Source organism: Oculina patagonica, chromosome 11, assembly GCF_052425735.1.
Source record: "Oculina patagonica isolate OP01 chromosome 11, crgOcupat, whole genome shotgun sequence".
NCBI lineage: Eukaryota > Metazoa > Cnidaria > Anthozoa > Scleractinia > Oculinidae > Oculina > Oculina patagonica.
Window position 1 is genome coordinate 9693862 of NC_135768.1, and position 26064 is coordinate 9719925.

General features: G+C 41.5%; 1 protein-coding gene across 1 annotated transcript; it reads right to left on the reverse strand.

Annotated features, from left to right (window-relative positions):
• Positions 1-71: 71 nt before the first annotated feature.
• On the reverse strand, positions 72-25984 carry LOC144630234 (putative oxidoreductase YccK). The gene is made up of 3 exons (XM_078488565.1): positions 25661-25984; positions 5533-6336; positions 72-230 (listed from the first exon to the last, which is right to left on the reverse strand). The coding sequence occupies exons 1-2, from the start codon at positions 25914-25916 to the stop codon at positions 5573-5575; spliced, it is 1020 nt and encodes a 339-aa protein (XP_078344691.1). The 5' UTR covers positions 25917-25984; the 3' UTR covers positions 72-230; positions 5533-5572.
• Positions 25985-26064: the final 80 nt, after the last annotated feature.

Sequence of the window (26064 nt, forward strand, 5' to 3'; positions counted from 1 at the left end):
ACATTCTTTTTTATGCTTTCCACTCATGACATACAGGTGACTTACTCCCCTCCCCACCCCCTCCCCCCCAAAAAGAAATTGATTTACCATGCTGATGATGCTGATCATTAACAGAAAAATAAATTAGCAACTGAAGCTAGGCTTTTCTTGTACTCTACTTTTACTCCCTATTAAGTTATTACTGACCAACAAGAAATGTGGTGTTCATTCATGCCAGCTGTAGGCTCTGCCTGCAATAAAGGAAAGTACACATTATGTCAAATAGGTTTTGAAAAATCATATTATGCATGTTTAGAATCAACAGCAGTTACTCAAAGATTAAATCCCTAGGGGATAGATAGATAAATAACTTTATTAAGTAAAATCATTGCAGCCCCAGAAATGGCTGAATTGCATCACACTTTACAACTCTCTAATAGTGGACACCTCAGTCTGTAAAGCAGACACCTCTCTAAAGTGGTGATTCCCTAGTATTGCATTGCGCATCCTTATTGCGCAGGATTTTGCTCCCTGCTCCTAAACGAATACGGTGACCCCTCTTTTTTACTTCAAAATTTAACTTCCTTTAAGGTAAACAACCAACTGGCAAAGTTTGGTTGGAAATCTATGAGCAGTTTTATTTCTAGGGAATTATCTTAAGTGGACACCTCAGTCTCTAAAGCAGACACCTCTAAAGTGGATACCTCAGTCTCTAGAGCAGACACCTCTCTCAACTAGACACCACAGTCTCCAAAGTAGACACCTCTCTAAAGTGGACACCTCAGTCTCTAAAGCAGACACCTCTCTAAAGTGGACACCTCAGTCTCTAGAGCAGACACCTCTCTCAACTAGACACCACAGTCTCCAAAGTAGACACCTCTCTATAAAGTGGACGCCTCAGTCTCTAAAGCAGACACCTCTCTAAAGTGGACACCTCAGTCTCTAAAGCAGACACCTCTCTAAACTAGACACCACAGTCTCCAAAGTAGACACCTCTCTAAAGTGGACACCTCAGTCTCTAAAGCAGACACCTCTCTCAACTAGACACCACAGTCTCCAAAGTAGACACCTCTCTAAAGTGGACACCTCAGTCTCTAAAGCAGACACTTCTCTAAAGTGGACACCTCAGTCTCTAAAGCAGACACCTCTCTCAACTAGACACCACAGTCTCCAAAGTAGACACCTCTCTAAAGTGGACACCTCAGTCTCTAAAGCAGACACTTCTCTAAAGTGGACACCTCAGTCTCTAAAGCAGATAACTCTCTAAAGTGGACACCTCAGTCTATAAAGCAGACACCTCTCTTAAGTGGACACCACAGTCTCTAAAGCAGACACTTCTCTAAAGTGGACACCTTAGTCTTCAAAGTAGACAACTCTCTAAAGTGGACACCTCAGTCTCTAAAGCAGACACTTCTCTAAAGTGGACACCTCAGTCTCCAAAGTAGACACCTCTCTAAAGTGGACACCTCAGTCTTTAAAGCAGACACCTCTCTAAAGTGGACACCTCAGTCCCAAAGTAGACACCTCTCTAAAGTGCACACCTTAGTCTCTAAAGCAGACACCTCTCTAAAGTGAACACCTCAGTCTCTAAAGCAGACACCTCTCTAAAGTGGACACCTCAGTCTCTAAAGCAGGCACCTCTCTAAAGTGGACACCTCAGACTCCAAAGTAGACACCTCTCTAAAGTGGACACCTAAGTCTATAAAGCAGACACCTCTCTTAAGTGGACATTTCAGTCTATAAAGCAGACAACTCTCTGAAGTGGACACCTCAGTCTTTAAAGCAGACACCTCTCTAAAGTGGACACCTCAGTCTCTAAAGCAAACACCTCTCTAAAGTGGACACCTCAGTCTTTAAAGCAGACACCTCTCTAAAGTGGACACCTAAGTCTATAAAGCAGACACCTCTCTTAAGTGGACATTTCAGTCTATAAAGCAGACAACTCTCTGAAGTGGACACCTTAGTCTTTAAAGCAGACACCTCTCTAAAGTGGACACCTCAGTCTCAAAAGCAGACACCTCTCTAAAGTGAACACCTCAGTCTCCAAAGTAGACACCTCTCTAAAGTGGACACCTCAGTTTTTAAAGCAGACACCTCTCTAAAGTGGACACCTCAGTCTCCAAAGTAGACACCTCTCTAAAGTGGACACCTCAGTCTTTAAAGCAGACACCTCTCTAAAGTGGACACCTAAGTCTATAAAGCAGACACCTCTCTTAAGTGGACATTTCAGTCTATAAAGCAGACACCTCTCAAAAGTGGACACCTCAGTCTCAAAAGCAGATACCTCTCTAAAGTGGACACCTCAGTCTCTAAAGCAGACACCTCTCTAAAGTGGACACCTCAGTCTATAAAGCAGACACCTCTCTTAAGTGGACACCACAGTCTCTAAAGCAGACACCTCTCTAAAGTGGACACCTTAGTCTCTAAAGCAGACACCTCTCTAAAGTGGACACCTAAGTCTATAAAGCAGACACCTCTCTTAAGTGGACATTTCAGTCTATAAAGCAGACAACTCTCTGAAGTGGACACCTCAGTCTTTAAAGCAGACACCTCTCTAAAGTGGACACCTCAGTCTCAAAAGCAGACACCTCTCTAAAGTGAACACCTCAGTCTCAAAAGCAGATACCTCTCTAAAGTGGACACCTCAGTCTCTAAAGCAGACATCTCTCTAAAGTGGACACCTCAGTCTCCAAAGTAGACACCTCTCTAAAGTGGACATCTCAGTCTCTAAAGCAGAGACCTCTCTTAAGTGGACACCTTAGTCTCTAAAGCAGACACCTCTCTAAAGTGGACACCTCAGTCTCTAAAGCAGACACCTCTCTAAAGTGGACACCTCAGTCTCCAAAGTAGACACCTCTCTAAAGTGGACACCTCAGTCTCTAAAGCAGACACCTCTCTAAAGTGGATACCTCAGTCTCCAAAGTAGACACCTCTCTAAAGTGGACACCTCAGTCTCTAAAGCAGACACCTCTCTAAAGTGGACACCTCAGTCTCTAAAGCAGACACCTCTCTAAAGTGGACACCTCATTCTCCAAAGTAGACACCTCTCTAAAGTGGACACCTCAGTCTCTAAAGCAGACACCTCTCTAAAGTGGATACCTCAGTCTCCAAAGTAGACACCTCTCTAAAGTGGACACCTCAGTCTCTAAAGCAGACACCTCTCTAAAGTGAACACCTCAGTCTCCAAAGTAGACACCTCTCTAAAGTGGACACCTAAGTCTATAAAGCAGACACCTCTCTTAAGTGGACATTTCAGTCTATAAAGCAGACACCTCTCAAAAGTGGACACCTCAGTCTCAAAAGCAGATACCTCTCTAAAGTGGACACCTCAGTCTCTAAAGCAGACACCTCTCTAAAGTGGACACCTCAGTCTCTAAAGCAGACACCTCTCTTAAGTGGACACCTCAGTCTCTAAAGCAGACACCTCTCTAAAGTGGACACCTCAGTCTCCAAAGTAGACACCTCTCTAAAGTGGACACCTAAGTCTCTAAAGCAGACACCTCTCTTAAGTGGACACCTTAGTCTCTAAAGCAGACACCTCTCTAAAGTGGACACCTCAGTCTCTAAAGCAGACACCTCTCTAAAGTGGATACCTCAGTATCCAAAGTAGACACCTCTCTCTAAAGCAGACACCTCTCTATAGTGGACACCTCAATTTGTAAAGTAGACACCTCTCTTTAGTGGACACCTCAGTCTCTAAAGCAGACACCTCTCTAAAGTGGACATCTCAGTCACTAAAGCAGACACCTCTCTAAAGTGGACACCTCAATTTGTAAAGCAGACACCTCTCTTAAGTGGACACCTCAGTCTCTAAAGCAGACACCTCTCTAAAGTGGACACCTCAGTCTCTAAAGCAGACACCTCTCTAAAGTGGACACCTCAGTCTCTAAAGCAGACACCTCTCTAAAGTGGACACCTCAGTCTCTAAAGCAGGCACCTCTCAATAGTGGACACCTCAGTCTCTAAAACAGACACCTCTCTAATGTGGACACCTTAGTCTCTAAAGCAGACACCTCAGCCTCCAAAGCAGACACTTCTCTAACATGGACACCTCAGTCTCTAAAGCAGACACCTCTCTAAAGTGGACACCCCAAAAGAATGACAAACGAATGAATGTCAAAAGAATGTCACGTTGGCTCACACGTCTTCGGTGAGGCAAAAGTTATGCCAGCTAAGTGATTCGCCAAAAGTTATGCTGCAAAAGCTATGCCGGTCAAGTGATTCGATTTGATCATTTGTGATGCTTTTTAGCGGCGAAACAACAAGAACGACAACATTCCCATCTTCTCTCATTTGTTTCGCCGTAGCATACAGCTGGTAGGTAAGGCTTTTCCCGAAGCCAGTTGGTAAAATTCTAACTACATCCTTCAAACAAAGAAGGGGGCGAACAGCCTCTTTCTGCTCGTCTTTGAGCGATGAACAGTTGGAATTTTCTCCAACTGTAAGCGTTTCAATAATCAATCCATTGAATTCGCAAATCACAGCATGTCAACAGTGATGACAACTCCAGCAAACCGCTTGACGCCGCCTGCAAGCAATCATGATTGGCCGTTGTCAAGGTGATGACACTTTTGCCGCCTCTCAACCAATGGGAATTTTCCGTTTCTGGAGAAACTGGAAATTCAATATTTCCAAAGATGTCTACAGCCCCTCTATTTTTTTCGCTCCCTGCTTCCCACCTGCTTGCTTCTTCCGTTTTGTGCTGGCGTTCAGTTCTCTTGCTGTTCTCACCACGCGCTTATCACAGTCTAGATTTTTGTCCCCATTGGATCATCCCTGTTACTTGAAATCCCGAGTATCCCCCTGGGGTATGATGAAAGTGCAATCAAAGATTGATCTTCACTTTACAGGGGGAGGGGGAAACTCTTACTAATTCTGCCTAAGCAATAACATAATTTTTCAAATTGTTTAAAATTATGTTCTCAATTTCTTTGCAATATCTGAAAAAATTTAGAGTCTCCCATTTTCTGGAAATTTCTTTAGTCATTAGATTGCCAGCAGAACTTTGATGCTTTCCTGAAACAGTGTTTCTTAGAACTGTCACCCCCTTTCGTTAGGTACACTTTGCCTCAGTTTGTAAGGAAATTGGTCATAACGCCCCCAAGACAAAATGCTACCTTCACAGCATATAGAAAATATTTGATAAAGAAAAGAAAACTACTTCTCTCAAGGAAATAACTGGCTCTATATTTGTTGTTCTAAAATGTGTACCCTGCTAGGAGGCTCTCTGTTTTGGGGCAATCTGAATCTTTCTTTCAGCACCGAAGCTGTGATTTCGCGAGTGCCGAAGGCGCAAGTTTCCCGATTTTTGTCGCCCAGCGGCTCACTTCGCTTGCCAAAACTCTCACCTTCGGCACTCGTCAGATTGTGCCTTCAGCGATTGAAGACAGATTTACATGCTCAAAGAGAGATTGATGTTACACCTGAATAGAGAGCCTGCTCGCATGCTATAAAACATGCTGTGCTGAAGGTTTTATTATTCAAGTAAGCTTATTCCATGTTTTTGTCTTGGGGGCATTTTGACCTACATTCATTTGTGATGAAGCAATTTACCTCAAAGGAGAGACAGAAAGAAAATCCCCAGTGCGGCATGCTACCTGTACTCATCACCACAGTCTCCAGTTGTTTCAAACAAATCATTTCCTTTGTTGAGAGTTTGCTCAAGTTTCTGGACTTCATCTGAAGTAAGTTCTATGTCAAGAAGTTTTAAATTTTCTTCAATATGCTCCGCTCCAGGCACACCAAACCTACAGCCAAGTATGATACCAGCCACTTCCGGTTTGTCTAAAATGTAGCGACAAGCAACATTGGCAACGGTGCTGTTATGCGCCTGTGCAATGTCAGACAAATTAGATAAGAGTTCTTGAAACAGCTCCCAGCTGCCCCACGCATCAATCATCTGCTTGTACTTTGCAAGGGATGCCGTTGGGAGTTCAGATCTTCCAATTGGCTCCTTCTTGTTAAGATATCTATCAGATATCAGACCACCACCTAAAGTACCATAAGCTAAGAGTTTAATTCCGTGCTTGCGGCAAAGCTCGATCATCTTCGTTTCAGGACGGCGATCAATGATAGAATACTGCACTTGATTGGTTGAGATGTTAATTCCTTTTTTGATGATTTCTTTTAGGTGTCTGGTGTTAAAGTTTGTTAGCGAGACTTCTCCAATCAAGCCCTCATATTGTAGTTCACTGAGATAAGAAAGTGCGTCAAGATAGCGGCCATCAGAGTAATCCCACCAATGAAATTGAAGCATGTCAAGCTTTTCAACACCCATTCTTTTCATGGCAAGACGAACACGCCCTTTTGTTATGTCTCTAGTTATTGGTCCTGGCTGAGGAACCCATTTTGTTAATGCTGTTGATCAAAAGTGATAAATAGATGTGAAACTTTACTTCAACTCTGGTTGGTCTTCAGGAGTCAAGTTGCCCAAAAATGTCAGTGATTAACCCTGGTTTCTATTGGCCATTCCGGAGTTGCACAGGGAACTGGGGCGAGTTTAAAATTTCATCCAATACATCGATTCGGAAAAAACCCGGAAGTTGCATGGAAGCGAGGCTAAGTGGCCCTCGCAAGCTAAAAAATATAAAGTTGACATGAGCGCGTGGGGCATTTCAAGTCAGAAAAAAAACATTTCATTCACAAATTCGCCACAAATCTTGATCCTTATAAGTTCAAAAGTATAAGAGAAGAAATTCAGTTAAGGTCTAACAGGCGAGAGGTGAAATTTTACTTTTAGCGGTAAGATGTTGTTGTCAACTTCTCTGTAATCGAATAATTTAATACTTCCTCGTCAGCGTAACCTCATTTTTAGTCGTTCTTTGCTCCATTTTGGATTTTGTTGATCAATAAAACACCTTGTAATTCACAAGAACTATAAAAACGGATTTTGTTTTGAGAGGCTCTTCGGTTTTCAGTCCGACTGGAATTCCAGTATATACAGATAATCTAAAGTGTAGGCGATGTCTCGCAAATATTTTAAGGATTCTAATTCTGCCACTTTAAAACATGCACGGCAGATTTTTTAGTAGAATTTCTGATGGGCATGAACTGTTTCAGGTGTAAATTGAATTGTATATGTTTTTAAGTAGCAAGGAGAGTCAGTTTAATAACACACATGTAAATTAGGAGTTGTGGCACAAATTGTGACAACTCGCTCGGCTCGCCCGGGCTCGCCTCGCTCCTTGTCACAATTTGTGTCCACAACTCCTAATTTACATGTGTGCGCGGAACGCAAGACGCCTTTCTTACCCCCCTCGCGAAACGAGTTGCAAAAAAGGCGTTGGCGGCACCTCTAACGGCCCGCAGCAACAGAGAGCGCCACCTGTGTGCTATATTTATTTTTCAATTGAACAAATAACACCTCAGGGTAAATGGAGCCAACGAGAGATGTTTTTCAACCAAAAGGACCGAGAACGAGAAAGTTTTACATCCAAAACGAAAAAATTTTTGATCGATATTTACAACAATATGTAAGTGTTGACATGACAAAATTTATACACGACTTGGTTGTAGCAATTTCAAAACTGAAAACTAAAGAGCTTAGCAAAGAAATTTTTGAAGAATTGTTGGAAAGAGACTTTACTTTAAAAAAAAGTATGAAACTGAAAAAACCAGAACTTTTTGGAAAAAGTGAAGACTTACCCAACAGTGAAAAAAACGAAGAATTTGTTCCAATAACGTCAGTTTTACCAAAAAAATCGTTAGATTATCTTACTTTAACAAAATATCATGAAGCTTTTTTGAGGTTAGGAGAAGTGTACGACTATGTCTATGATTTTGAAAAAATTCCGGAAAATTTAAGGCAAAAAAAACTGAAATCGCTAAGCAAATCTTGGCTAAAGCTAACAAAAAAATCTGGAAAGCAGTCGTGGAAATGGAACTAAAGAAAAAGCAAAAAAAATGGGTAAACAAATTAATTAACTGCCGGAAGAAGAGCCGACAGACTGAACTTCGTACCAATCATTTAAACCAACCATTGTACTTTAGGGCGACGAACCTTTAATTGACAAAAAAGGTTTAAGCTTGCGACTTTTTTTTTTATTTATAAAAGAAAACAACATTAAAAAAACCTTCGCTAACGTTAAACGCGCTAAAACCATTTTTTCTGACCGTTTACAGACACAAAAAAATGGTTGCCCTGCTAGCGGCACGCAAAATCGCGAGCGACTTACGTGAGTTGCGTGACATTTTCAGAGAGAGTCTGGAAACCATATTTCTAGTTCTCAGGCCCTTGGACGAGCAGAAAGAAACATGGCGGCCTAATCAGGATTTAGTGTTTTGGCCGATAAAAAACGAAACAGAACAGATATTACAAAAAAAATACGCTCAGTTAACGCGCTGTAATTTTTTGTGCCCCCACAGAAGCTGCCGAAGTGAAGCGAAGAGAAGAAATCGAGAAATAACAGGATTTGATCACAGAAGTTTATCGATCGATCGAAAGAACTTTCCCGAAACATCGGACTCAATCGGGCCTGTTTATTTTTTTTTCTGCTTCAAGCATTGCTTCCACGACTTGATATGTTATCTGTCTGACCTCATTTTGCCAAACGGGAGTAGAAAGTTCGGTTAAAATAAAGCAAATCGCTTGGAAAAGCACCAACATTTTAGCCTATTTACCAAACTTTACCAAGTGTCTAATTAATGATGACATCATCCTGATGCCCAAAAGCGCATGCGTACTTGCTCAAAATAGGTGAAAGGGTACCACAAGTGAAAAACGTGACAAAGTGAACTATATATAAGTTAACGCGGCCGTAATTTTTTGTTAGTTCACAAATTCTGGTGAAGTCAAGGGAGGTAGTGGATGGCCAACCACTTGAATCCTGTTATAATGGCTTGTGCGGATGGTGAATTACGGGGTATAGGGGGACTCCTTTCAGTAGGAGATACCCCTGGGTGAACCCGCCTCGGCCCTACTGATAACGTGGGGGTGCTCAGAAATTCCTCGGGATTTCAAACCTCGGCAGAGGTAAAAATGTGGGACAGCCGCCTTGTCAGCGGCGGGGAAAAAGTCCTAGCCGGGGCTAGGCAAGAAACAGCCAACGAGCACCCCCCGACCAGGGTTTTGCCCTTTCGTTTGACCTGTCACGCAACGTCACGCGTGACTGTCACGCTCTGTGTCACACAATGTCACGCTGTGTGTAACACAATGTCACGATTTGTGTCATGCGTTAATTTTATTTTTCTGAACACTCAGATTAAATCCAGTGTTTATTTTCTCAAATCTGATTTCGACTCTGCTGATATTCTTTTTTTTAACCTATCTAATTCTTCTTGTCGAATTTCCTGTCTCAGTTTCTCAATGTCCGGCTGTGGAGATGACTTTTTTTGGCTTAAATTTTTTGAAAGGTGCCTGCGAACAGTCTCTTTGAGAGCCATGTAACGAGAATATTCATCCAAAATAATTTGGAACTCTTTGTCATCAACTTTATTGTCAATGAGAGCGGCAGAAACAAGTCTATTGACAGTTTCACGTTTGGCAACAGCAAGCGAAGTAATTTCATTATTTTTCAAAATTTTTGGTTCAAGTTTTTTGCTCGCTCCAGTGAAAGCGGCTGACAAAACGCCTGTAATTGCAGCACATGCTGCGAGAGGAACGCTTACCGGCAAACCAACGACTGTTACCGCTGTTCCAAGGCTGGAAGCAGAGAGAACACTGGACAAACCACCCATTGAAATTGCGGAATAATGAAAAAAAGACTTCACCTTTTTATACTTTTTCAAAACAGCTCGGTATTTTGCAACTTCTTTGTCAAATTCTGAACAAATTTGATTGATTTTTGTTAACCTAAAGTTTTCTGGTTGATTTGGCAAAGCGGGATACAGTGTTTGTTTTACGCTGTTTTCTTCGCGATCACCATAAGCAGGGGCACTCGGGAGAACATTAGCAGATGACATGGTCTCGTATACATAAAAGTTATTTTTGTATTTAATTTAATTCAATTCCAACTCATATGTAAGATTTGTGCCGTTAAAATCGAATGGCTTTCCATTCTCATCTCTAATCGAAAGAGTCAGAGATGATACATTTTCTTCAGCAGAAACGTCGCGCAAGACGTTAAAATGTGTATTTTGGTAATAAACTTTTTCATACGGTTTTCCACGTATGTCAAAAAACGCTAAAAGGCTTGATGGCTTACCATTTAGCAAGCTTTGTTGCTTGTCGATAAGGTCACAGTTGATGAAGTAATTTTTAGGATTTGAAACATTATTTACCTCAATTGTTTCAAAAAATTCCTTTTCAATACTTGCGTAATTCTCAAACCCAGGCAAATTAAAGAACTTAATAAGACTTTCGTTCAGTCCAAAAGCTTTTAAATTGGGCTCTTTTGCTTTTATTATCAATGAACGGCCTGCAATGCCTTTTGTTACAGAAAACATGTTTTTCTCTGGAAATCCTTTTTCAAAAATACTCCCAATGTCATCGAGTGAGAAGTTTCCTTGCCGTATATAACGCGCCTTCTCTTCCTTGTTCACTTGTTTATAAAAAACTATTCCATCCTTTTCCAAACTATTCCAGCTGTTGTAAAGAGAACAACTTAAAAGCCGGATATAGCTTGGTTTTGGAATAGGCTGGTCAAAATAAACAGTGTTCGGATTTTCTTTTGTGGTAACAGTCAGCACAACCATTTTTATATTAAATAAAAATAAAAAATGTTTAATATAAAAGAGGACCATGGATGCAAAAACAAGAGGTTTTATGAAGTGGATGAAAACCCCAGAAGCAACTACAATTTCTGAAGCGGCAAAAGACAATGCATGGAAACCTTTTCTTGCAAAATATCCAAACGCTGACCGAACAAAATTTGTTGCACAGGTTGAGTTCGCGTACAACCACACAGCAACGGCAGACATTTATTACAAGGCAGGGCAAGGCCATTTGATAAATGTTTTTGGCTCTGACAGCAAATATTGGAGCCCAGAGATGAAAAAAGCACTGGGGGTGAATCAAATTTCAGGCGGTTTTCCACAACAGCTGTCACCAAGCGGCGCAAAAGGCTCATCTTTGCCAATTCCAGCTGTTGGATTTCACGAAGCCGCACCAAGTTTGAAAAAAATATTTAACAGCCAAATAAACATCTACGTCACACCAGACCAATATTTCACAACGAAATTAAGAGAGATTTTTCAAAAAACAAAACTGAAGCATACATCAGGAAAAGAGTCAAAAAGGTGGCTTGCTAGCCAAAATATGGCCTATTGGCCACAGCAACTTAACTTTGCGGTATGGTGCGCGACAACAGGCTGCGGTATAAGTCGAGATATTTTCGATGAAGAGCACTCAGCTCTCAGCTTGCCACCGATTGTGCGAAATTTTTACCTTTTTCACGTTTATTTCACAATAAGGCGAATATTGTTTCAGATGGGGGGAATTTAGAGCGTAAGCGCCTTGCCAGGCGACCCCACTTTTAGCCAGTTCGACAACAAGTACGACGTGGCTTCGTACAAAAGAATATGTGCTGAGTTCGGTGTCGACCCGTCAAGCGATTTCCGTTTCACAACAGGCGCAAACCACGGACTTGGTAACGTTTATATCTGGATCTCAAATATTGGTCCGAAAAATTCTGGGGCAAAATACCCCGATTACGATAAATTTTCGGATGAAGGTGGAACTGCAAGCAAAGGTAACTTGATTCAATACATCGAGCCAGACGACGCTGCATATGCACAGGCAGACTGGTTTTGTCCTAACGGCACTGAAGGGCTTACTCAGGCAGGTTTGTCGAGAGTAAACCAGTCGATAGAGGCTTTTGTCTACTGTATTCTCGGTTCGCAGGTGAACGTTCGAAGTAGCATACTTGGAACAGGCGGCCGTGCAAAGGAAGCGCAAAGTGAGTTCCTCGTGTTGGTTGAAGACGCTATAAGGCAACCTGATCTGGCAAAGTCGGTCCAAAGATACCAACTAGCCATCGACGAAGCTAAGGTTCGGCTTAACCTTGCAGTCTGCCCAGGTGCCTGGCTGATGCCCGCTCGTATGGTGATAAACACAGAAAGCGTTGTTGGTTACAATAACCAGCTTAAGCAGGCTGTTGTTGGGATGAAATTAGGAGTGAATGATGAGGTTAATAAAGCTACAAAAAAAGCAGCTCTTAAACTGATGGCGGGAGGAAAATCAAAAATCAACCCACCAAACAGCCACCCTTCAAATCCAATACACAAGAGCGCCACAGCAAAAAAAAATCAGGCACCCGCCGCAAGCGCTGCTGAAACACCAGCTAGCAACGCGCAAAGCGCTAAACCTACGAAGGCCGTAGCCAATGATTCACACGAAATAAACAAAGCAACTGTCGCTGTTGGCGCGGTTGGAGCAGCAGCTTTGCTCTACACCCTTATGCGCTAACGTCTCTTTTTGATGTATTTTTCAACAAGAAAAGCAACCACAGCAAGGATAAGCAGCCAGGTGTGCTCTGCAAGAAATCCAATTACTTGACCAGCGGTTTTGAAAAGAAATTTCGCAATCGAGCCAATGAGACCAGGCAGAGCTGATGCTACCTTTGAGCCAATATCACTTAGGCCTTTCCCCAACGCTTTGCCGGTTGCCTTCAACGCGTTTGTAATGGCTCCAATAACAGAACCAATCGTGACACCAGCAGCCAGAAGTATTGCTGTTAATGTCACGCCATGTTTTTTGAAGATCTCTTTGATCCTCTCACGAAGTGGAAGCGCCCTTTCTCTTTCTGCAATCTGCGTTTGTAAACGCCCGAGCTCCTCGGTTCTTTCCGCAACTCTTTCTTCCGCGGCTTGTTTGTCAGTGGGGGAGGCATTCTCATCCTCTATAACAGCTTGATCTTCCTCGTTTTGTTGCTTCAGCTCGGCTTCTTTCTCTTTTAGATCATCCAACGCTCTTGTGTCGTTGAGCCTTTCTTGCAAAGTGTTTCTTCTGCTCTCTATGGCAGCGAGGCTTGCCCTTAGTTGGTCGACTCGTGTTTGTTCTTCTGCCTTCTGCTTAGCTTGTTTTTCAAGAGCAGCAACTTCTTTTTTTTTGTTTTCAAAATCCTTTTCAAGATTTTTTTTCAGTTGCTTAAGTCCGCGCAATTCTGATTCATTTTCAACATTTGACCCAAGTTGTTCCATCTTGGCATCTATTCGCTCGATTCTTATTCTGAAATCTTCTACTTCTTGGGTGGCTTTTTCTTTCTGCATGTCAATTGTTTCTGCCTGTTGTATTTGACTTTCAGCTTTTCTTAATCTTGGTCTCATTTCTCTTATTTCTTCATTGTCTTGAGCAATCAGAGATTCCGCTTCTGGCCCAAGGGGGGCTTTAAACTTGTTTGTGAATTTTTTGAGAAGGCCAGTTCCGTCTTTTTTGAAAATTTCGGTCTCGCCACCTTTTGATCCAAAGGATACAATTGTAGTTTCATTGCCACTCTTTTTGCTAAAACCTATTGGGTCTAATTTTGCGAAGTTCACTTTGGGGAATTTTCTTTTGATAAAATCTTTAGCTCTGTCAATCATTGCCGGTTTGTCATCTTGATGAATAAAGCTTCCCAAAAAAGGTGTTTCTTCGTAGGATGTATCTGGCAGCCCGCTCTGTTCGTGCTGCATCGTTTGCATTTCATGTTGTTCACCCCCATGGTAGGGTGTGGATGCCTCCCCGGGCTGAAATGGTCGGGTTGTGTCGACCTCTTGTTCCTCTTCATCATCGTTATCACTGTTGTGGTCAAGATCTTGGTCCAAATCAGGGTCCTCGAATCCAAAATCACCACCACCTGTTGCCATCGCTTAATTTATATATATATATTTTCAAATTAAACTTTTCAATTTAACAATAAAAACAATCGAGAGATGGATGCTGTTCAAGAAAACCTTCGACCGGGACGCACAGAGAAAATACTCGGCGCACTGAAAGCCGAGCGCGCTGTAAAACGAATCACTTTTGACCGCACTGAAGCCAATCCAGAGGAAACGTTGTATGTTTCAGTGCCAAAGCTGAACGAAAACGAGGTCATTGTGCCCGGCTCGCTGGCGCTGCGCTTCAACATCGACTTGAGCGGAGGCCATGCCAACAACTTTCTGGTTGACAACGTCAGCCGAGCTCTGGTCGACAAGTTTGTTGTAAAGTACGAAGGCACCGTCGTGCAGGACACGGTTGGCTATGACATCTACAAAATATTTGAGGACTTTTTCCTTTCGCAGGAGGAGCGCGACGACAGGGTGCCAGAGGGCATTCAGAGCGAGGACCTCAACAAAATTCGCTCAAATGCTGGCGATAAGAAAACTTCAGGTGTGGACGCAGAAAAAAAGCTGAATGAGATATATGGAAATAAATACCGCATCCGCCTGGATCACCAGATTTTAACTGACCATGGGGCATTTTATCCTCAGGCACTATACAACGATCTTGTGTTCGAACTGAAGCTCGCGGCAGCCGAACATGTGGTCAGAGGCTCAGATACAACAAAACTAAAATACAAGTTGACAAACATCCAGCTGGAGTACGAGATGATAAGAAGCAAGGAAATTGCAGATGAAGCGTTCAGCGCTTATTCGGGCGGCAAAGAGTTCGCTTACGACCACATCCAGCGTGATAAAGTGACGACTTTTGCAAAAGGCTCCGACACACGTCTGAATCTAAGGGTCAACCCGCAGAGGAGGTCCATGAAAGGTATCTTGCTCCTATTTATTGAGCAATATAACAAAGGTGCAAGGAGCTCGGAAAAGTACATTAACCCGGACCTTACAAAAGTAAGCATCACTGTCAACGGCTCGCCAAACATGCTGTACAACAACGGCATCGAAGGAATGGACATTTGGGGAGAAGTTAAAAGATTCTACATGAAAGAAAAAAATAAAACGCAGCACATGACTCTGCAAAAGTTTTACACAGAAGACAAGTTTGGCCTTCTTATTGATCTGCGTTCCATGGCTGACCACTCGATGCACGGAAGCGGCACGCGCCTTGTGAACACAAAGGACGGTGTCCAGCTTGAGCTAGAGAGGAAAGCAAGCGGCTCAGGTAATTTGAACTGCCACATTTACGTAATCAGCGACGCCCAAATGAATATAATTGGCAGGCAGTTAGAATCTGTACTTTTATAATTTTTTCTTTGAAAAAGTGTACCTTAGGTACATATACGAACGAAGATGGATCCTGCCAATATACCCTTCAACGCCCTCATTGTGGGACCAACGAACTCAGGAAAAACAAGATACGTGGTCAATCAGCTTTGTGGCCCTTTCCGAGGCAAGTTTGACTACATCGTGCTCATCTGCCCGACGTTCGCGCACAACAAGACTTATTATCGCTTTGCTGAGGAAGATCTTCGATTTTTTGTTTTAATTTGTGAGCAGCACGAGGTTGAATCTTTGTTAAGGCTTTCAAGATTTCTTTTTGAGGGAACGAACACGCTTATCATCCTCGACGACTGTGCTGCTTCGAAAGATGTAAAAGGAAGAACAGGGGAGTTGGTGAATCTTGCTTTCTCTGCTCGCCACGCAGGTTTGAGCGTATGGGTGTTAACTCAAAAATTGACAAGCATAACATCCTCATTCCGCGAAAATGTAGCGGCAATCGTTTTCTTTTACACCCCCTCTGCCAAGACCACGAAGGCAATCTTTGAGGATTACGCTGGCGAACTTGCCAATGAGGATTACAAAGAAATCATTTTAAAGCTAAAAAAAAATAAGTTTTCGCATCTTGTCATTTCTCATCGCCACCCTTACGGCACAAAATTTTTTTATTGAACATATTTTTTAGAGTAATAAATGGCTGACCCGTTCGCAACAACCTCACCCGATGCTGCATGTGAACAAGAATTAGCTTCCGTAATGGAACTGCTAGGAGCTGAACCAGAAAGTACAGAAAGCGCTATGGCACTCATTCAAGGCCCTGACATTCCTGCTTTGCGTGAACAGCTTGCAATCCTTGTTTCAATAGGAAAAGCCAAAGAAGCAATCGGTGTGCAACTGACACACGAGCAGGTAAAGCGCTTGACAGATAAAGAAGTTGAAAAGTACTTAAAGAGATATGAGGCATACGTTGGATCCAAAACAACCGACAGCTTGATTGACAGCTTTATTTTTCTTGTTACTAAAGTCGTTGGTATGGCCGTAAATATCAAGAACGTCAATGATTATCAGAAGGAACTCAAAAACGACTACATTATCAGTAAAGAGCTGTCCACTTTGGCAGGCGGTCTGGCTTTGAAATGCGGCCGCTTTCTTGCCGTTGCAAATGCTGCGCTCATCACAACAAAGCACGTTGATTTAAACGAAGCTACAAAGTCGCACACTTCGCTGTGCGAAACCAAAGGCGCTTCCAAAGATGCGGACACAAACACTACTGAAGATTTTTCTGAGCAATGCTAAAAAAATGCTAAGTAATTACTGAACAATGCTTAGCAATTGCTTAGCAAAAAATCTTGCTGAGCAATTTTCTATTTAAATATTATTTTTTTTTTTATTATAAATGGCCGAGCTCGAACAAACTCCGATCGCTCAAGAAGAACAGAAACAAGTTACTTCAACAACTCCAGCAACAAAGCCTGCCAAAAATCCAAAGCGAGTTGCTGCTGGCAAGCTTGCAGCTGAAAAAACAAAACAGGCTCGTGAAGCACAGAAAAAAGCTGCTGTCGAGGCTGCTGCAATAATTGCAAAAGAAAAGGAAAAGAAATCTGCATCTGCTAAGCGAAGTGTAACACCACCGGCCGTAACGGAACCAGCTCCGCCCGAGGCTCAGCCGCAATCAAGCGGTCTCACCACAAATCAATGGATATCTTTGCTTGGTATCGGCGTTGCAACCGTTACAACTTATGTGAAACGCGAAGACATAAAAGCCTTTATAAACGAAAAAAGAAGTCCAACATTTAAAGCTCCGCCAACTCTTATAACTGATGACACACCAGTTACAGCAGAAAGTATTGGAAGGGTTGCAACGCGTTCTTCAGACACGCGCCAAACGGGCTCTAGAATTCCGCAACCAACAAACCAAAATGGCTCAAAAAGAGGAATCCGTCCGATGGATTAAAAAAATTATTAAATAATTTTCATTTAAACAATCGATTTTTTAAAGTATACAAAACACGATGACCGACACGAGGACATACACTATGTCTGTCCCAATGGATTTTGGAAACTTTTTTGTGCTTTCTATGCTTTCAAAATGCTTTGAAAAAGATGAGGTACGAGCAACAGCTGCTTTGAATGAGGGAAAAGCCTATTTAAACCGGCTGGAACCAGAAAAATTAAAAAATTTTTATGCAATTGCTGAAAAATCTGCGCAAAGTTTAAACGTGTGTTATTGTGATTTAAGAACGCTTTTAAAAGAGTATGAAAAAATAGAAAATGAAGAAAAAAGAAAAGAGATGATTGTAAAAGCAAAATGTGCGGTGTTTGCTGAAATGCAAAAAATCTTTAATTCTGCGGTTGATGATCTTGGTTTGACCATCGAAAGTTTTTAAGAAAGTGATTTCTGTTTTACTTTCTGACTTCAGCAATTAACTTTTTTTTTATTAGAACTCTTTGATGAGATTAAAAGAATTCATAAAATTATTTTTCAATTTAAATATTTATTTTTTATTTTATAACAAACACCATGTCTGACAACAAGCTCGTGAAAACACTCATGGATGCCGCCACCATTACAGGTCTCGCTGCCGGAATCGGCTGGGCTGCCAAAAAAGTTGTGAAAGAAAACTTCACATCTGACCCAAGCAGCAGTTTTATGAACTATGTAAAGTTCACAGCCGTCGTGGCTGGCAGCGTTGCACTTAAACAGTATCTCGAGGACCAGAAAATTCTCCCCACCAATTAAAAAAAAATATCATAATATAAGAACAAAAACACACAATGGCAAGCGTAGCGATTATGGCTGGCGGAGCTATCTTGAACGCTGCTGCTTTCATTGGCGGCAACTATCTTGCTCGAGCTTTGGGTGGCGGAGATGACGCCGCTTTGAAAGAAAAAGAAAGACACGACAAAGCTCTCGAGGCTTACCAGGCAGCGTACGCGAAGTACTCTCGCGACCGCACGAAGCTTCTCGACTGGATCGAAACCAACAATGAGATCAAACAGCAAGCGAAACAGAACTTTACGAACACAGACTACGCTTTCAAACTCTACAACCAGGCACATCCTGACAAACAAATGATTCCTCCGAAAGAACCCAAGTTCTCTGATTTTTATCAGCCAAGCGAGCAGCAGAAACAAGGTGAACTGATGTTCGTTGGCGCAGGCGCTCTTGCTCTTGGGTACGCTGCCTTTCGGTTTCTTTAAACGTTTCTTTTTTTTCTTGTATACGCATGGATGCAAAGATCTCGAAAGTCTACTATAGCCCCCAGGGCTACTGGAAGGGAATTGCAGCGATAAAAAAATTAGCCGAGGCTGCCAAGGTTTCCGAAGATGCCGCAAAAAAGTGGCTAGTTAAGCAGGCCCTTTGGCAGATCTACCTTCCGGCACCACGATACGTTCCTCGCCCAAAATTCGATGTTTCTACCCCTAACGCGGTCCACCAGGCGGACCTTCTTTTTCTGCCACACGACAAACTGCCGCGAGGGCGAAAAGTTTACAAATACGCGCTGACTGTTGTTGACGTTGCCAGCCGTTTCAAAGAGGCTGAGCCTTTGACCTCCAAAGATTCAACTGAGGTTGCAAAAGGTTTTCAGACAATTTACAGGCGAAGTGCACTAAAATGGCCACAGATGCTGCAAGTTGACCCTGGTCGCGAATTCATGGGAGCTGTTACCAAAGAAATGGAAAATCACAAAACCTATATTAGACGCGGGCGTGTTAATATCCACAGAGATCAAGCTATTGTTGAACGTTTTAATCAAACACTGGCAGGGCGCCTGTTTGGTTATCAGTACGGTGTCGAGATGAACCTGCCATCTGGCCAGCGGTCGACAGCGTGGGTAAAAAGGCTTCCCGAAGTTGTTGCCGCTCTGAACAACGAAGTAACCAGTCTTACTGGTAAGAAACCTGCTGCTGCAATTAAAGAAAAGGCTGTTTCGTCAAAACCGTCCTCAAAATATACAAGACCTGTTGGCAAGAAAGAAAAAAAACTCCCCTCTCTCGTTAATGTGCGCTTTCTCTACCAACCTGGCGAGCTGGAAGGCGGCGTAAAAAGGGCTACAGATCCGATTTGGTCATTAAAAGTCTACAGCATTGAAAGGTCTGTTACTAAACCTAATCAGCCAGTTCTTTATTACTTGCACGATGGTCCAAAGCGCGGCTTCGTGCGTGAAGAATTGCTTGTTATTCCTCCAAATACACAGTTACCACCAAGCACTTAGTGCTTTAGCCCCTTGGGCTCAGAAAAGCTCTAAACGTTATGTTTATGTAGGCTTTGTTTCGCAAAACTTATACCCGTAAGCATTTGTATGTATCCCATCATCCGCTATCCATCGCTTTGAGTCAAAAGGCGACAGCGATTTTTTGTTTACCACTATTGAATACATCTCGTGGGCATAGCTTCTTAGCATGTGCATTTCGTGAAAGCTTTCCTTGTTTTGAAAAAGTGTATCTTTGAAGTTTTCATGATCTATCTTATTCTTTGTCACACACTCTTTTACCCCCTTTGCTTTTTTTATATTTTTTTTGTCTTCTGTCATTATTGAATACATTTTTGGCCTCAAACAAACACACTCTGAAATTAGTTTTCCTGCGCATTCGTCTTTCATTTTTCCCAACACCTTTTTGTTTTCGTTTGAATGAAGTGAATGCTCTTTTGGGTAGTCGCTTGTGTCGTACTTGTCAATGTTTTTTGCCATGTCCGCGTAAACGTCTTCTGTTTCTATCTCAAGCAAAAGGCTGTCTGTGTCTGTATACAAAAGCTCGCAACGCTCTCCGTACTCCTTTTTCAGATGGTTGTAAAAGAAGTCATACATGCATAGCTTGCTTACGTCAAGGATGGTCATGCCTGTGTAGACCGGTTTATTAAGAAAAAGCCTGCTTTTTCGCATGTCTATTCCAACTAGATCGTTTGAAAACATTACATGCCTTGAATACAATGGGCTTGCAACTAATTTTCTTATTTTCTTTGTTTCGTCGCTTCGCGCTATTCTTATGTCTACACGGTTTCTCAGGTTTTCCATTGTTTTTCCAAAAACCGAGTTATTCATTAGCTTGTAAAAGTTCTTTTCAAAGTCGTTCTTTGCTTTTTTTCTGAATTCTGTGTTCATCCGGATGTAGGGCTCCATCCAGCATTCCTGTTCAAACTCTAAGACCCTGTGCACTTTTTTAAGTTTCATTCCTTGTTTTAAATAAAACTGCAAGTTTCGGTAATGCACGACGTAATTAGTTTTGTCTTCGAGAGTCAATACAAGCTTTTCGCTTTCTGGCAGTTTTAAATCAAGATTTTTTATTATTTTCTTTTGGTAAGGTGAAAACATTTCTTTGTTTATTTTCTTTTTCTCTGGCGCTAATGGATAGCTGTTTTGGGCGTCATGCAGCTCTTTCGGGTATTCTAAGTCCACCTCTAAAATCCATCCAGCTTTTGCAAACTCTTTTTTTGTCATTATTTCTTTTTCTGTCGGCATAACCTTTTTCCATCTAAAACCACTTTTTGGGAGCGGCTTGCTCATTGCCCACCCGTAAAGGTTATTCGCATCGAGGTACATTATGTATTTTTTTGGCTGGCTCGGGTCAAATCCCTCAACATAAGGGTTGTTCGCCTTTGCATATCTTTTGCTTACCATCGAAATTCCGCCTCTTAATCCCCTTTCAACAAAAAGATGCATTTCATAGTCCGTAAGTAACTCAAGCTCCACGCCTGTCTTTTTCAAAAGTGCGTCCCAAGAAAGGCCTGGCGTCGTGTAATAATTCGCGGGATCTAACCCGTACTTCTCAAGACAGATTTTTCGGAAGTTTTCAAAAACGTCAGCCAACAGAGAAACGTCTGTCTTAACGTACAAATCGTGGTAGTCGCCCAGGGTCTGGCAGCCAAAGGTTTCCCACACGTTTTGCGCGTGTTTGTACTCTTCATCCGTTATGTTCTCATCATTAAGTTTGCTGTAAAACTTTTCTTTTTCAGGCAAACTTGTTTCGCTAAATCTTTCCCATGAGTCCATGTATTCGTAAGGATAGATTCCCTTTTTGCAAAGAAGTTCAAAACTTTCATCAGACTGTGTTGAAATAGATTTTGTTATATTTAATGACTCCTTCGGTGTCGCTGTTACAAGTGAATCAAGACTTCCTTGAAGAAAGTTTAAGCTGTCAATAAAACGCAGTCCGCCAAATGAAAATGTGATGTATTTTTCCATGTTGTTTGCGACACATTTTACCTCTTTCTGTGCCTCTTTTGAAATCTTTGACATTGCCTGCATTAAATGGTGCGCATCATAGCCCCTTAGGTTGTGAAATACAACTGGTATTTGGACATTTTTTGGATTTATTCTCATCATCAAGTTACAAATGTTGTGCGCGGCTCCTCGAAACTTGCCTGTTATGTGGCAATGGTCTTTTACCACATCCTTGTAGTTCGGCTGGATAAGCGGCTTGTGGCACGCTAAGCAGTTTTTTTGGTTTTTCGCTGCTAATTTGTGTGTTTCTTTTTCAAGCTTTTTTAGCTTATAGTGGGCTTCGGTATCCAGGTTTTTTTCCTCTTTTTCCTTTCTGTAATAACATTTTTTGTGCATCTGCCCAAAGTAATTAAGCTCCTTTTTGTTTCCAATCCAAACTGGCAAAGAGTCCAAAAAGTTTTGTTTCATTAGCGTTTCTTCGCAAATGTGGCAATTGGTTGCATTTTTGAAGTTTACCCAGTCTTTTGCCGTCATCACAAGAGGTTTTGGCTTTGACAATTCATATCTTATTTTTCTTTCTTCACTTAAAAGACAGTTCAAAAATACTTCAACGGCGTTTTGTCCTCTGTACACAAATGTTTTTTCGTGTTCACCATCACTCCTTACAACTGTGTAAGCAAATCCGCATGCCTCGTGCTGTTCTGTTTTGTCTGTGTAACTCGGCTTCATGTCTTTCACTTCTTCACCAAGGTCTTTTCTTTTCTGGCGCTCCTCGGCCGTTTCGCGTTTACATCCTTGCATCTTTCTTAACAATGCCTCAAAGTCGGCGTAAATTACAAAAGGCGCTTTCATTTGTTTGTGGTAGTTTTTAAAAGAAATAGTGTTTTTCCCCTCTTCCGGCATTTCGATTCTTGTTGGCCTGCCGTTAACTCCATTGCAATATTTTTCGTGCTTTTCGAGCAAGTCTGCTCTTGTAAAACCGGTCAAGCACATCATGCAAAAGTGTTTTTTGTTGTGTGATTTAGTCTGATCGTAAAGCAGAGCGCATACTCTTTTTACAAAACAGTAGTGCTGAATTAATCCTGACTCAATTAACATAAGGTTTATACGGGAAATGCTATTTTCTTTTTTGCTTGTTCTGAGAGGTATCACACAGTCGTCTTCCCATCCAAACACATTTATTGCAAGGTTGTTGTTTTGCGCCTCAAGCCTGTCAATCTGCTTTAGAGGCGTTGGAAAATCGATTCCATTGTAGTTTATTCCGTCGTCAACTGGGTATCTGCTTGTTCTTTGCGGATTTTTTCCATCTCTTGGCGGAAATAATGCAGCTCTCAAAGCCCATTTCAAACATTCGTTATCCCTGTTTTGCACGTTAATAACTGCTTTTTTGTTTGCCAATTTTGGTGGTAAAGGCAGATAACTCCCCCCTCTCAATGGCTGATAACGCGCGACATTGATATACGCCATTTCTATTCTTTCAATTTTCCACCCCGAGCCCTTCTCTGACCAAGCCTCAATTTCTCCCTTTGCTTTTTCGATAAATCTGACAAACTCTTTTTCGATTTCTTCTTTGGTGTTTTTTGAAAACACGTGCGGTTCTCTTTCACTGAAATAGTGGTTCATGTGTTGCGTAACTCCGTCTCTTTGTATCGAAAATTTAACTTCAAGTCCAAAGCTTGCTTTTAAGCTTCGTAAGTCATCAATTTCGCTTTCCAAAAGATCATAAAACTTTTTTTTGTGTTTTTTTGCAAAAATTAAAAGATCTTTGTTGTTTGTGTCAGTTTCGGGTATGTCCATTTTCCATACTCTAAGCCATTCGTTAAAATCGGTGTGGGCGAGTGAAAAAGACAAATTTCTTTGGGGGTTTCTTTGAAATTCACGGAGGTTTTCCTCCATCTTATCTTGCAAAACTTCTGACGAATATCTTGCGGCAGCCATCTGTTGCATATACTAAAGAAAAATATTTGTTCAATTGAAAAATAAATCTAGCACACAGGTGGCGCTCTCTGTTGCTGCGGGCCGTTAGAGGTGCCGCCAACGCCTTTTTTGCAACTCGTTTCGCGAGGGGGGTAAGAAAGGCGTCTTGCGTTCCGCGCACACATGTAAATTAGGAGTTGTGGACACAAATTGTGACAAGGAGCGAGGCGAGCCCGGGCGAGCCGAGCGAGTTGTCACAATTTGTGCCACAACTCCTAATTTACATGTGTGTTAATATCAATTAAATAAAGCTGCCTTTCATATCAGAAGCAATACATACAAATAGAGCGGTTTGTTTTGACAGTGAAACTCGCATGTCATGCGGTTTGTTGTGACATGTTTCAGTCAGGAAAATCCCTCAACAATCGAAACATTCAGCCTTTTTTTATTAGCAACATTTTGCAAAGACGTGAATTGCTTCATTTGTGAACTGGATCGAATTTGAACAGCAAGTGAAGATTGTATAATTTGTGTGGCAACAACTCAACATTTGCGTCGAAAACTACACTGTAGATCAATTTTTATTATAATGTCTTACCGCATTTCGGTCACACAAATAGGAGAGACAGCTAGATACCTCCACTTATATTTTAACAGTAACAGAATGTAGAAACTGTCAGATTGCGAGACATGTTAATGCAAACTTCTCTGTCTAAACAAAACAACTCTGCTTCGGTTCCTTATAAATATTTTTTGGATACGAAAGGCGATATTAACCTGAAGTAATTTTCTCTTGTTACACAAATGCATGTACAATTTAATTTAAACTTGAAAAAGTTCATACCCATCACAAATTCTCAAAAAATATATGCTATATTTTATCAGTCACAGAATTATGGAAACTTGACAATGTTTGCCAGACATAGCTAGACAGGTTTACACAACTTTCTCTGTCAATATTGGAAAGTTTTTGTTCATATCGAAAACCAAAGGACCTCCCAAAGCAAAATCTGTTTTTTAATGGTTCTTGTGAATTATTAGGTTGTCATTTTATCGATCAACAAAATCTAAAATTGACTGTAATCTACCTTCAGCCAGCAGCTGAAATTCATCTTTTGTTGGCGAAGGAATATTCATTCAAGTGACCAGAAGTCGGAAGCAAAATCTATCCGCCAAGCTGTTAAAATTTCACCTGTCGTCTGCTAGACCATAAATTACTTCTCTTATACTTTTGAACTTATAAGGATCAAGATTTGTGGCGAATTTGTGAATGAAATGCTTTTTTCCGACTTGAAATGCCCCACACGCTCATGTAAACTTTCTATTTTTTAGCTGGCAAGGGCCACTTAGCCTCGCTTCCATGCAACTTCCGTTTTTTTTCCGAATCGATGTATTGATAAACTGACACCACCACATGAACGATCACAGTGAGATTGGTCATTTGACTAAGTTTGATGTTTTAAGGATGAACAGAGACAAAGTTATGGAAATAAAAAATTGCTCTGTTTCCCGAGAGGTCCTCCTTGTATAAAAGAACAATGGCGGTCAGTACCTGTAACGACAGTTACCAATGAAAACAGAGAAAGTTGCCTTGACAACAATGCCGTTGTAACGTTGAAACCTCGTCACCAAACTTTGTTCGCGTCTTACTTAACTGGAAATCGTAGTAAGACTGACACCCCCCAAAAATGGACAGCTGGATCCGGTCCCGACAGTGCCCGTTTTAGAGAGAGTTGACTGTGTACCAGAAATAGTGTCAAACAATTGGAGATACTGCATGGCTTTCCCTGCAGTGCTGAGTCATCAACAGAGTGGGAACCGAATGGAATTCTTGTTTCAAATCCCAGCAGCAGATGCACTTCCCACAGTGGTAATCATGGGAAAAACTGGAAAAGTGTGCACAAATAATATACAGGCTGCATTTGACAGGCAGGCTGCATCACATGGTGAACTACTGCTTAGGAAGAATGAAGGAAACAGTTGATGTTTCAAGCATTCGTCAGTTTTCAGAGCTTCAACAAAAAGCTACAGGCTAAATGTTTGAAATAGCAGCTGCTTATTACATAAGTCAACCACAGTTTAAAAAATCTGATCAATTTCTAGTTCACAATAAACAATAGTGAATTTGCCATCCAGTGTTTAATAAGAATTTCAGAAGAAAACCATTAAAATAAATATCTATTCTTCTACATACAGAAATCACTGTATGACATTGCTTAATTTGGTTGAAATCAAAAGAAGGATATTCCCCCTGATGAGTTTTTAACAAAATTTAACAAAATCAACTGGCAAGAAATTCGGTTCGAAAAATCTTCAGCGTTACTGACTTTTAAATTTATTGCCAAAACTTCAAGTTTGGTTTATGACCTTGGCAATTTTTTCGGTTTTAATTTGTCCAAGGAACAATCTATAAACACGAAATGATTAAAAGGAGTAATATCGAAATATCTGAAAGAACGATAGATGTGCTTTTGCGTGTAAAGTGATAGTTGTTGGTGAATCGATCGCGAAGACAAGCCTCAAAATGTACAACCAAGCAAATTACTTTTCCAAATTTCCCAGAAATATTACAATTAATAACTTGCCTTGCACTTTCCCTGCAGACTCCTCTCCTCGTTCAGCCTTCAATTGCTCTATAAAATCACCAAAGATTTCCTCTGCAGGGCCGTAAATGTCCGCCATATCGAACGTTGTCAGACCTGCGTCAAAATACTTTAACATTTCTCGAGACGCCTTGTTCGAATCAATCGGACCATGGCTTCCAGAAACTTGCCACATTCCGTTTAAAATCCGGCGGATTTCCAGACCATTCTTAAGACGGCACCAAGGAACTCTAGACATTATTTTTGAAGCACAACAACGAAGTTCACACCTCCAGCGAACCTTTGCACTGAACCAAAATGGCGCCACTGTCATTTGGAACCAGTCTCCCGACTGATTCTACTGTCACGCTATGAAGTCACGCCTCTTTTACTTTTTATTCGTCACG